General features: G+C 38.1%; 1 protein-coding gene across 3 annotated transcripts in view; it reads right to left on the reverse strand.

Annotated features, from left to right (window-relative positions):
* Positions 1 to 1,998, reverse strand: part of rock1 (Rho-associated, coiled-coil containing protein kinase 1) — a 33,266-nt gene extending 31,268 nt beyond the window's left edge. For 2 of the 3 annotated variants that reach the window (XM_061044945.1, XM_061044944.1), the window contains exon 1: positions 1,112 to 1,995. In XM_061044945.1, coding sequence (XP_060900928.1) covers positions 1,112 to 1,222 — 111 coding nt within the window. In that variant the 5' untranslated portion in view covers positions 1,223 to 1,995. Of the gene's footprint in view, positions 1 to 1,111 lie in introns of all 3 variants that reach the window. The other variant, XM_061044946.1, reaches the window with a different exon arrangement.
* Between the last annotated feature and the right edge of the window lie 11,962 nt (positions 1,999 to 13,960).

Consider the following 13,960-nt stretch of genomic DNA (forward strand, 5'->3'; position numbering starts at 1 on the left):
TAACAAAAAAATAGTTTCAGTAACTGACATATTCTGTCCTTACTTAGAGCTAGCAAAAAAAATATACAATAAAAACTACTTCCATACATGCAAATGAAAAAAAGGTGCCATAGTCACTCCCTGGAAATTCGAAGCATTACGTTTTCGGGTTTTTCAATCACAATATGCAGGGCAAAGACTCCCATGAGTCACGAAGAGCCAAATCCTTGTGACAACACTCAGTGCCACTGTCACCCTAGCTGAGAGGTTCCAGATATCAACAAACACTTGACACAACAACATGCCCCTTTGGCAATCCACTCCACGGTGACTCAGTTCCTGGGATTGCAGCACGTAATGAAAACCTATGAAGGTGTTGCTTTAGGTTTTTAGCACGTGGCAGCAGCAGCAGCAGCAGCAGCAGCCTTCTTTTCCACAGACAGGAGAGTCACTTCATGAGCCCGACAGGAAGCAAAGCAAGGGCAAACTTCTGCCAACAGGTGTACTGATACAGCTGCTGGAGGCCTGCAGGTTACAACAGGCATGCGGGCAGCCTATCACTTCAAATGAAGATTAGATCACATGAATCTAGACTAAACAGCACACCTAACCACTTCGCTTATTATATTTAAAAAAAAAAAAAAAAGCACAAACGAATATAAGTTGTTACAGTACAAAGGTCTTCTTAACTAACCGAATATGACCTCAATGTGGAGAGCAGACACACGGTTGCCATCTGTCAGAGTATTTCAGCCACACATTGCGTTTAAATGAGACTCCACATCGAGGCAACGTTATCAGTGCTAACAGTAAATCGCAAGTTAAACATCAACCCTGCAGCTATAAGATACTGTTTGTGGCAGTGAGTTCATAAAGCATTACACTACAGGAAAATCGTTCATTTCCCGATATCCTAGACACATAAATGTAGTAACTCATACAAGTGTTTGAACTTGATCCAGTGTGTGAGACAACACGGCCTGTCGGCAAACCACATCAGTGCATTCCTTTAGTGACAAGTGAGACGACTTGTTGGACTCGGAAATAATTTCTGCTCCAAGGAGTAGACTGACCCCGAGTGATTGGCTTGCTTAGCTTAGCTGCCTCGCCAGCTAGTAGGCTACAAACTTACCAGCAGACAATCCGTGTTTACTTCTGACTTTGGGTCCTTCAACATGGCATCGATTTTTTCAAACCGAGCCTCCATGCTTTCCCCGGTGGACATTTTTGCTGTTAAACTCATCCTCGGCGTCGGGTTGTGAACAAAAAACAGCTCCCTGCTGAGACAGAAGGCTGGCTAGCTAGCTTCAGCAGCCAGCTAAGGTAGCTAGCTAGCCAAATGTTCCTTTCTTCCGTGTGAACTTTTTCCGCCTCTCTTCAAAGAAAACACATCGTTCTCCTGGAGCTCGCACAGACGATGAATCGTTTAAGGTTGCGTTGAATGTACAAAAGCCACATTTTCAGAGTCGAAAGAGGTTTTCCCAGTGTGTGTGTGTGTGTGGGGCGAATAACTTCAAGATAAATGAGGCGAAAAAGATTAGTCAGCCTCCACAGGATGCCACCGGAGGATAAGGGCTTAAAAATGTTACTGCATCCAAACAAAAGGTAATTAAAACATATGTAATGTCTGCTGGAAAAGCAACATTTGAAGGGGGAAGGTTAGTCCAGGTCCATTCCCATATCTGTGCCAGGCCCTTGCAGAAAACGACAATAGAAACTGACAGCTCAAAAGTAGAAGTGGTGGGAAAAAAAAAAAAAAACTTCTGCTTCTTCCAAATGAGTTTAAACACGGGCTGGTTACAACGATTAACGGCGGTCCCTCCGCTACATCCGGTGCATTGTCAGTGACTGTTGGTAGTTTGTCGTCCGGACGCGCACACTCTCTCGAAACGACGACGTTGTAATCGCGTTTAGATATAAGTTAGTTTTCGAGAAGAAGAAAAAAACCAGCGTACGATGCCCGATTTTCTCCCACAGCCTGACCAACATGTCCGCCTTCCTGTTCAAACACCCCGGAGTAGCAACTTCAAATGTCAAGCACTGCGCATGCGCCACACACCGAGGCGCATTCAAAAGAGTTCGGATACTGTTGACGGCAACATGTTGCTGTTTGCAAATCTGACAAAGGATAGGGTAAATTGTCGTTTTAAAGTTATTCTTTAGAGGGTTTTTTTTTTTTTAAATAAGTTTTGAGAAAACGTTAAATGTTATTCTACTAATTTGCTGTCTAATATGTGAATTCTTCATGGGTAATATGTTTTATAAATAGCCTAACACAATGTTTTCTCTTCTATCTTATAATATTCAATTCTATCCAAGGTTGAAAATATTAATAAAAGACACCCATCCTTGGTTATATGCTACACTATCATATATTCAGTCATATAAAGTATGCTCTAAGGTTACAAATGTGTCTATTTTTGAAAATAGGCTATACTATTCTATTGTATTCTGGTGTACTCGTTTCTCCACAACTGATCGAATTATAGTTCCTGGCCAATAATTACCAGGGGCATCATGGGCTATGTTTTCATAAAAAAAAAAAAAAGCCATGTTGTGTGACCTATCATTCAGTATATTGGATTGATTTCAGGATCAATTAGCTTCAAAGCTGATTTTACCATCCCTAATCTGATCAAGACTGCGCAACATTGGGCTGTGTCATATTACTGCAATGGACTGCAGAACAAGTATTCAATTAGAGACATATCATCCTCTGAGGCTAGCTTTACTTGCTAGCATTGCTTTTTTATCTGTAATTTTTCCAGTGACAATGTTACTGTTTCTAGAATGGCTGATCTTTCTTTTATGATTTAGTTTTCATTGGATAGGCCTTTATTAGATATCTCTATAAAATTATCTTTTATTTGGGACTTCCCTGATAGATCACTCTTTTTGGTGAAGCCTACTTGTGATTTTGGCAGTGATTTAATTTCCTTTCTGTTCCTTCAGGAGTTTTTTTTATTCTTCTTCAGAGCAACCAAAAAAACTGCCCTCCAAATTGTACAATAGTGACTGTTACTGTGAATAATATTAAATCAAAGCATACCCCTGAAATGTGTGTAAATTACTGTAAGTAAAATACCGTTCATTTAAAGATGATCTCCAGTAAGGTCCCATTGCTTTAGTTCCAAAAATATCCATCAAGGTCTACAGCAATAGATATGTTTTGTAAGGGTCGTCACCATAGGCAGTTAATCTTTCTAAGTTTATAGCTTACTTCAGTGATTCAGAGTTAATCCTCAGGTCACAGAGATTTATCACATTAGGGCTCCCGGTTTGCAATTTCTTCCCTCAGTTGGGTATAAAAAAAAAGATTAGATTCAAAAGTGTAAAGCTTGTATCACCTCAAAGAAACTTTAAAGTTTTAAAGTTTCATTTTATTACTGAAAAACTGTCCTTTTCATCTTTTCACTCTGTCTGACAGTATACACTGTATGGTTGATGCAGTATGGTTCAATGAATGATCAAATACTTTTAGGCATCTGCTTAATGCAGCAAAAAAAAATGTCAATTGCATCCTCATAAAACAATAATAGAAATACTTTTATAACCTTTTAATGTAGTCCTTTTACATAAATATTACTTGAATTATTATACTTTAAAAAGTGATTTCTGCTCTCTCTCTAACTGCTCACCAATAGAGGGTGCTGTTCTACAACTTTTACCGTGGAAAAGCCATCGTGTTCAGGAACTTGAGGCCGATGATTAATTTGATTGAAATTGCAGCTGAATGAAAACTTACAGTCTTGGTTAACTTGTTTTCAGAAGACGACGGGTTTGAGCTTTAGTTTGGCATAAGACAGGCAACCTTTTTTTTAGTGTTGATCTCTTTAAGGGGAGGTACAATATTGCATGAGTGGTGTAGCCTATTTCTACCAACAGAGGGAGCTGTTTTGTAGTCTGTAGCAGACTTTCTGTAACATAGACTGTTAATGGAGCCTACATAAAGTATACTTTTAGAGGGGTACAGGACTACAGCTGCAGCTTTAATGAAAAATAGACAACTGTTAAATAGTAATCTTGTATTATAGCCTCTGATTATTGGCAAGTTATAGCCTAACGCTTTGCTTTATTTGTATTTGTCTATTTTTTGTTTATCATTGTATATTCTTTACCTTCCTACTTATTCATTCATATTTAGACTACTGTCTACATATCTTGATCTACAAATGTTATCCACCCCTGTCTTTTCTATCTATTATCGTGAGCGGGTCTATTGTTTTGTTGTTATTTATGTGACGACGATAACGAGAGAATTGCATTTCGTTTCTCTTTACTTTCTTAAAAAAAAAAAAACGTAGCCTAAACATTTCTAAGGGCTAGTTAGTTAGCTGTTTACGATGTTATGTATAACTTCTGTGATTTTGTCCTGCAATTGGAGCAACAAGCTGAACAGAACTTTTTTTTATCCCTTCCTGTACTGAACCAAACGGTACGTAGGCTTACAGTTATGTCGTGACGTCACTTGGCGGCTCGCTGGCCGTGCGCAGATCAGCTGTGGCGGAGCAGAAAGGACGGGAGCAGCGGCGGCGGCGGCGGTGTTTTCTGGAAGCGTGGAGGGCAAAATTACAACACACAGACTTAATACCGCGTGGATAAAGGTAGGCATGCTTTGTCGCTTTGCGTGAATTCACGTGTCACGTTGGTAACAAACAGGGTTAACGCTTCTCGGAGGATGGTCTCTTGTGCAGCCTGATCATCGGTCAGTCAGCGAGGCGAGAAAAGATGCTTAAACTTTGTTTTACTTGTGAATTACATAAAGCGGTAAACATAGCCTACTGCTAAACAGCAGGGTTATTTATGGAAAGCGGTAATTAAAGTATGGCAAGAGACTATAAGGTAGGCTATAATCCATTTATAAGCACGTCTGTCAAAAAGCATATGTTTTAATGCTCAACAATACTGCACATAGGCTAACTCATTTAACCAGTTTGCCATATTGTTTTTTTGCATAAATGATGGTATTTGCCTACTGAGATAAAGTTTGTAGGCGACTTTCACCTGTGTCTTATCAGTATTTGGGGGGTGGGGTTACATTTTAATCTGTCTGTCAGTGTCGAACTTTATTGATACCTTTAAAAGAAAAGAAAAAACGCAACGAAACCTGTTATTAGATCAGCAGACAGATAATTCATCTTAACAAATGTTGTCAATTAGTCTGTGCTCCCTTAAAAAAAGAAAAAAAGAAAATAATACATTAAATTCATCGTCCTAAATGTCACCCCTGCTGATTAATCATGGTTACATGTCAAGTAGCCCAGCCTATATAACCGGGCCAGTAATTTACATGTGTGTCTGTTAAAAACCGTTCCAGTTGCCTAAGGCTCAGTGTTGAAACAGACTTTAGCTGCTCAGATAGGGTCGTATCAGATAAGAGTGACCAGGAGATGTATTTGGTGGTTTGTCATTGTAATTACAGGCAAACCAGTCTGTCTTGACTGTGTCGAATCTGCCTGTCCTCATGTTTCATGTCCTAAAGATTGCATACCTCCTCACTGCCCCTCCACCCCCTCCTGTAGGCCTGCTTTAAAAAATGTCATTAGTGCTAATGACATTTACATACACGTTGCCAGATCCTGCTTTAAAGATGTTTATCTCACCAGATGCAAAGAGACACTGGTGATATGGACACTGTTTTGTCTGTAATGCAGCTCTGAAACATTTTTAGGTAAAAGCATTTTATTATAGCAAGTAAATACAACACACTTACATTGAACACTTTTTTTGAATAAACTGTTTTTAAGCTCTATATAGATATTGCCCAAAGGTCAGATTTGTTTGCATTATTTGCAGGTTTTACGCATTAGACAAATATAATTGCCTGCTGCAACGTCAAATCCTCTGGAAAATGATTTGATTAAGTTAGTACAGTATCATGTGACTGCGGGCTCCGTACGAGGCGTGTGGATTGTGACTTTGCTGGGTGGCCTGTCTCGCCGAGAGCACGTGAAGCCCTGTCAGAGAGTGCAAGGGCTGGAGGGGTCAGTGGGCTCTGAACACTGACCATCTGGCCCTTGGGGGGCTGGTTGTCTCACTGGCTGCCTTTGTTCACGGCAAACAATTGGGACTTAATCTGGGAAGAGATAAGTAAGGTCCACGTGATACCACTCCTGTGCTTGGACAGGTTTGCCTCTTTAGACATGAAGGAGACATCTCCTTCTCTTTTGTGAGGGCCTGGGGTTGGCAGAGGACATCTTCTTTGTGTGATTGTGGAATTGTAACCGTTTAAAATTTCAAACCTACATTGGACTTTAATCAGACCTGTATTTATTTCTTATGACAGAGGGCTTTTCTGTAAATAATGTTGTAAAATAAAAACACGTATCTCAGATGACTGCTCAATGACAGATCTCTGCCTTTGGAAAATAAAAGTACACTTTAGCAATTCAAAAGAACCAAAGCGACATATTGCTCACTAAATATTAACAATAGAGGCTCCATCTCTTTTCAACCTTTCAAAAGATGCCCTCTAAAAAAAGCTTCTTGTTTTTGCTGGTGAAAAAAATGTTTAGGCAATCTTTAAAAAAAAAAATATATATATCTAACTGGCTCCCTGTCTATCTTTGGTACTCATTCACACTTAATGTATCTGAGACCTGCTGTGAGGCAAAGGCGTCTCAAAAACATGTGAAAAGACCTAACCACTCTGTAAAAGATGATTACTTCAAATCCATTTGTGCATAAGGTGATTGTCACCAGGGTAACCGAGTGATTTTGTTTCTCACATTATTCCCTCACTATAATTTTGAGCACATCATTTTTTTTTTTTTTTTTTTTTTATGTTCGTTGTGTTTGGCTCTCAGTTTCTGTTTATTTTCTGAGGGAACATAAAAAATAAATGTTCTAGTGATAATCAAGCATTTTGTATCCACATGTTCTCTCATTATTTTTCTCTGTTATGACAAACCGTGTGTGATAGATCTCACAGATTTGTATATAGGTGTCATAACAACAAAGCATAAATAACAATTGATTACCAATGCTGTTAGTAACTAAGAGGTTTCAGTTTCTGCTTTGGCTATATATCATTTTAGATATTGATCACACCAAACACCCCCACAGAGTTTCCCAATACCAGTTTAGATCACCAAAAACAGACCGGGTCTAGTCAGCAGATAGGACAGATGCTTCTCTTGATCCCTTCAGAGGTTCTTCTTAGTGATTATAAGTCTCTGTAGTCATGAGTACAGATGAAAAGCAAGATAAGCTGCTAGATGTGAAGCTTATTGTATCTGAGAAATACAGTGATCTGTATAACATGGTGTAAATGTATATCTAGATTATAATGTATTTTGTGTGCAATATGTAGAGTGCTTTGTAAATATAACTATAAAATAAATGCATTGAGTGCAAAATGTATTTTTTTCTCCAGAAATATTGTGGAGTAGAAATCAAAGTAACATGTAATTGAATAATTAAATTGAAGTACAAGACCATTTTTTAACTCTACTTCAGGACACTAAGGTTACTTAAGTAAACGTTATTCTTGATCCAGTCATTAAGATGCAATCATAAAAGACACAGACATTGCATATTCGTTAAACTACCTCGTAAGGTCAATAAAAAAGCAAAAGGAGGTTTATTGCTTTGGCAGTGACATCCTGCAATCTGAATCATTCAGTAACGCAGGATGCTTAGCATGTGCATAGAATAAATAGGATGAGCTAATGACCGATCATGATAGATCATTGTATTTTTGATATTTAAAAATCAGATGCCGTTTTCAATAATGAATCATCAGACGTAATCGAGCATCTCTGAGCCAATGTGCATAGCTAGGTGTGTTCGCGTGGCTGCGTGTGAACTTTTACCCTGTCCTTCATATTGAGGGTCAGGTGTGCCAGGAACTCTGTGCTCACTGATAGTGTTTGAATCTAAAAAAAAAAAAAAAAAGATACAAATACTCACATTTCGTAATTGTAGTGTCAAAGAGGTTGTATTTTTTTTCTTTCTTTAGCAGGAAGTCACATCTACTTGAGGAGAAATCAGTTCCTGTTACTAGGAAATCATTTGTTTAAGTGTAAGTGTGAATCTTGAGTAAGTAATTCATCCGGATTTAAAATATTCAATTTTTCTTTTAGTTGCTTTATGTCATTAAGATTGCATTGAGCTGTAGCATCTTAGAAAACAGCCGTTGTCTTCCTGCCCCTCTTGAAAGCAGCATGAGAGAAGAAGGAAAGCACAGATAAGGTCTACAGAGGAGCAGGGGAGGATGAGGAGGGGAAGAGATGGGAGAGAAGGTTAAAACAGATGTTGGAATGATGAAGAGTGAAACAAGGCAGCTGGATATAGACAGCAAGTGAGATACAGGACAACTTAAATCTTACACTTGTGGCTCAACAGTGAAGAGGAATGATGTACAGTAAGAAGGGAGAGGGGAGGAAGGAGTGTTCAGAATGTGAGACAACCTGTGTGTACTGTATGAAGGAGCATGACACACTCGACAATTGGATCATTATAGGCAATCTCACAAAGGCCCATGCCCCCACCCCCGGCTGAAAGGAGATGTCAAAGGTCTGTGACCTCTTCCATTTATGTGCATTGATCCCTCTGGTGGGGGTGGGGCTCTCTGCTCAAAGCCCACTACCACCATCAGCTGTTATGTCTTAGTTTCACCTGCAGGAAGTGGAACAATCGCTTCACTTTAGTTGTCATTCATTTTTTTGTCCTCCAATTTTATTTCATTTTCTTACATTTTGAAATAAAAGTAATTTTAATTAAAAATGCCACAAAAAACATTGAATCCAACTTCAGCAATGAGCAAGTTTTTTTTAAGTGTGTTTACAACAATGATTTAAGATTTTTCCTATTGGTTGTATAAAAAAAAAAGAGAAATAGTTGAAGTCATAAGTCAGCTTGGGGTTGGAAAAATTGGCTCTTTTTTTAAGGATTTTTGACTATTAATCAATAGAAATAATCTGCACATCTGCTGATAGATGCAGCTGAGAATTTTGGGTTCAAATAAATGGAGCAGATTTGACAGCTAGAAAAACAACTTCAACAAGATTGCAAAATTTGTAGAAGTGGCCATTGGTTGTAAAGCTCAAGGATCAAATTGAAAAAATACATCACACTTGGGTTCCTTATTTCTCACTGGTCGCTGTTTTGTTTTTTAATAAAAAGGTGACAGTTTGACAGGAAAATATATTTTATAGATTCCTATTATAAGACAACAGTAAGATATATTCAGTCAAACTATTTGCAGCCAATTCATGAGTATATAGTATTGGATTGAGCACCAGTTTTTTTGTAAGAATAAGGATTTTTGGGTGCAGAGAATTGGAGCAATACAGCGGTACTGTACCTTTAAAAGAACAAATAGAATAACGACTGATCCTACTAAGACTGAAATAAAGACCTTGCCTTTAAAAAATGTAACCCATATTCCCGTCGTTCCTTGTTATTGTCACATTCGCTCATATCCACATCCAACTCAAATGTTCCCAACATACCTTTGTAGCTGTATGCTAAAGAAACGTTCTTGTTCTGTGTGTGACCATGAATTTGTGCTGTTGGGTGTTGGTCTACTTCACGCCTCCGTGTTTATGGCCTTCTCAGCAGTGAAGGAGAAAGGGAAAGGTTGTGAAGATGAAATTCCTCAAAGTTTTAAAAAAATGCCTTTCTCCTTCTCACATTCTGTAGATTGTGGCTTTTAAATGGAACTTACAGTCAGGAAGGCAGGAGACACGTAGGAGTACAGCCAAAAAGACTGGCCTGAACATCCTGCTCTTTGTCGCAAAGAAGGCTTGGGATGCTAATTGTGTGTTTGTGTGTGTGTGTGTGTGTTTGTGTGTTTGTGTGTGTGTGTGTGTGTGTGTGTGTGTGTGTACATTTATGCATGAGTGGAACTCGACCCCGGAGGATGGTTCTTCCTGTTGTCCTGTTAGTTATCTCTGATTCTAACATACAGAGCAGGTCCTTATCTGTCACAGATGTGTCTCCTCCTTGACCAACCCAATGACACAATGAACCCCATCACTCTTTTTCTAACTCATTTATACTACTGATCAGAATTTTGAAACTCTTTTCATGGTAGTGTTAGAAAGTGTTTTCTAAAGGCTTCATATAGTAAAGCAGAAATTGTCCTTAGGAAGTCAAGGGGCATCTCCATTGCTCTCTGTTTCTCTTTCCTTCCAGCCCCAGATCAAAGTTGAAATAGTTTTCTGACAGAAATGAATGGGACTTATCTGGACGTGACCCCAAGCTTCGTCAGGAAGCGTGTCCAGGGCAAAGTCAAAGGGTCAACAGTAGTGTTGTGTGTGTGTGTGTGTGTGTGTGTGTGTGTGTGTGTGTGTGTGTGTGTTTGGGGAGTGATGGCATGTCAAGGCGAAGACGAATACCAGTATTTTGTCCCTTCAGTCAAACCTTTTTTTTTTTTTTTAGGGCAGCTGCAATAAACAAATGAGGTCAAACCCCTCACAGTTGAGTCCTTGCATCACATCAAATCACAGGACAATTGCAAAAATTGCTAATCACACGTCTCCAGTGTTCCTCCTTTTTTAATTTTTTTTTTTTTAGATCAACCTCTTTTATATTTGTGAGCGCCACAGTGAGTTCATGAAGAGCAAAGCGTGCGTGTAGCCACGTAGAGAGCACTTAGGAATGATATATGCTCATTCATGCCATTGAAACCTGGAGAGCATCCAGCTGAGAATCCTGTCTCGCACAGAGCTGTTGTGGAACAGTCTGTTCTTACAGGGTGTACTCCCATACCCCCCCCCCCCCCCCCCCCCCCTCTCTCTCCAGTGCACAGATGCCAACGGTACAGCACCTGCAGCCAGAAATGACTGTTTGCAGGGTACATGTTCTTTTTAAAGAGCACAGTGTGTGCTCTGACAAGGGCAGGAACATAGTTTAATTGTCTTGAGGAAAGTTGATGGTTTAATATGTTGAATTCCATTGTTTAAGCGTTTGCTTCAAGTGTTGGCTTTTATCCCAAAGCTAAATAGCATTGGAATGATTCATTGCAGAAGAGGGATATGTCTATTGATAAACATGGAAGTTCAACACACAGGGATCCTCTCTTTTTGTTATCTTACTTTTATGGGCCTTATAAAAATGTATTGTATGTACAGAGATCCTCACCTGCAAGTTCATTCAAACAACTAATATGTTTGATTCGACTTGTAGTGGTATCCTATATTATGTGCAAAAAAGATAAGTAAATATTTTCTGTATAATAATAATTAATTATTTAATTTTACTATATTATAAATGCAGCCCCTGTCCATTACCTACATTTCCTGTTGCTTTTTGTTAACATTCATAAGTGCATTGTAAGCCTTGATAAATGTAAGACATTTCGTATATTGATAAAATTAGTTTATACTTATTTCTGGATTTGCATTCTCATTTTAGTATTGAAAAATGTTAATATGGATAGTTGAGAAATCTGGATTGATTTAATTAAACTGCAATTTGTATTGCAGTTTTATCTGACCCGTTTCTAATCTTGTTCCAAAAGATACAAAACACTGAATATCCTGAAGTGCTGTGTTTTTGTTGCAGTCAAAAAGCTGAAAGTGTGCTAACACAACAACTGGAAACACTCAGGCTTGTAGCCAGATGTGATGTGACACAACATAAACATTGCTTTTTCCACCATTGTCCTGTTATGTCCTCCATGCCCACACATGCAAACATCAATGCACACACACACACACACACACACAACCATCCCAATGAGGGTATTCATCCCCTCACTCTCCCTCTCTTCATATTGCAAACACAAGGTCAGCCTGTGTTTTGAAGCTCTGCAGGGGAGACTGCTGTCAGTAGCGGAAGGTTTTTTTTCCATATAGGCTGTCAGATTGTTCAAGGCTACGGTCACCAAGACCTAGTGCTGTGTGTGTTGTGAGGACTCAACGTTCCTCTGTGGCAGGGGAGGTCATTCTCTCCCTTATTCTCTCTTTTCATTCTCTCTGTGTGCTCCTATTAGCAGCTTAGGCACAAGAAAAGTCAGCAACACAGACTTTTATTTGCATTCAAGGCTATACAGATATATGACAGTAAAAACTTAAATTAATAAGTGATGAAACAACAATTAAATATGATGAGAGTGAAATTATATAATGAATATGAAAATGCTGTGAATCATACACTCTTGCCTTTGTTATTTCCTGATATTAACCCAGTTGAAATCCATTGTGTTTTTGCTGTCTTTGCCTTTCTGTGGACTTGTAAATACAAAGTGTTACAGAGTTGTTAGTGGATATTGTAACTATCATTTTAAAATTTAATTGAAATCAACAATCTTTGTCTTAATTTCCCCCCAATACTTGAATCCAACAATTTCAACCAGTTATCCATTACAGCTACTTCAATCATTAATCCACTTGGCTACTGTAGCTAACTATTTCAACCATTTATCCACTTTTAGCTAAATATTTCAGCTATATCACAAATTCTTTGATCTAATTATTTCAACCACTTAAACAGTACTTTTAGCTTAATGTTTATCCTTTACTGTAGTAACTCAAACATGTATCCAATACTTCTATCTTACTACAGTATTTCAACCATTTCACCCTTAGCATAGCTAACCATTTCAACCAATTATAACTTTAAGCTAACTACTTAAATTCTTTGTCCTTGACCGTATCTCAACCGTATGTCCAGTTCTTTCGGCTAACTATCTTTACTGTTTACCTAATCTGACTATTTAACCATTCATCCATGAGTTTAAGCTAACCACATGGTGTATTCATTATTTTAGCTAAGTAGTATTATAATAATTTAACTCTTTATCTTAGCCAACTGTTTTAACTTTTCAATACTTAAAGCTAACCATTTCAACTATTTACCTAATATCTAGGCCAACAGTGTCAAACATCTCTTTTAAACCTTTACCAATTACTTTGAATTTAATATTTCGCTACTGTTTATCCATTTCTTGTAGTGATCTCTTTCAACTAATTATACTTTTAGCTAACTATTTCTAGCATTTCATCAATACTCTTAGCTTATTCATTCAACGGTGTATCTTTTACTTTAAGCTTCCTGAAACCTCTGTGATTTATATCCATTCCCCGAAAGAAAGAAAGAAAATAAATTGTCAATGTGCAAGGTTGTGTACAGTTCACTTTAGTAATACATAACGGCTTATTGTGTTTAGCAAAATGGCAAACTCTTTTAATCGTTTAATCTTTAACAGATAACTTTAAAAGTTATCAACTATATACTATTATATAACTGCACTTATATTATATAACTCTTTCTTCACTGCTGTTTACATAACTTGCTGCTATCAATCACACCAAGTCACTTTAATCATCACTTGTTACTTTATCTTGCCATTAACTGCAAATGACACTAATTGCCCTAGTTAACTTAACCATTTATATTGTACTAGTATATACCTCCTATTTTTATTTATCTTATCTATTCTGTTAAACTTTTTTATTCTTCTACTGTCTTTGTGCTGCTGCAACACCCAAATTTCCCCTCTAAGGATCAATAAAGTATTATCCAATCTTATCCTATTGGTTTATTGGAACACTAATTAAGACATACAAAATGGTTAAGTGCACTATTCTGGCATATTTTAAGAAACACGGCTCCAAGAAAAAAAGGAACATATTATAGGAAATCAGAACTTTTCTTTACATTTTGTTAAAATTGTATAATATTGAGTTCCTGGTACAGCCCAGTTTCTAAGAAGCCTTGTCTTTAGTGTCACATCTGCCAGTTGGTAAAGTATCTCATCTCTCGGAGGATCAGTGCAGGATGAAGTGCAGCATGCTTGAATAGGTTTACTGTCACTTTTTCTCATTGGCATGGTTGTGTGTGGGGTCAAACCCTCAACAAAGGATGGCTGTGCCTCCATTGTCTCATTTACACAAAAAGAGTCCTGCTGATGCTGTGGCTCTTGCCGCAGTAAGGAGGACTGATGGGATTTAAGTGTGGGTCCTGTCACCGACGGCAACCTGGTGCTTATTAATCGGGCGGGTGGGGGGTAATGGAAGAGATGTGGCAAGAG

Source organism: Labrus mixtus, chromosome 8, assembly GCF_963584025.1.
Source record: "Labrus mixtus chromosome 8, fLabMix1.1, whole genome shotgun sequence".
NCBI lineage: Eukaryota > Metazoa > Chordata > Actinopteri > Labriformes > Labridae > Labrus > Labrus mixtus.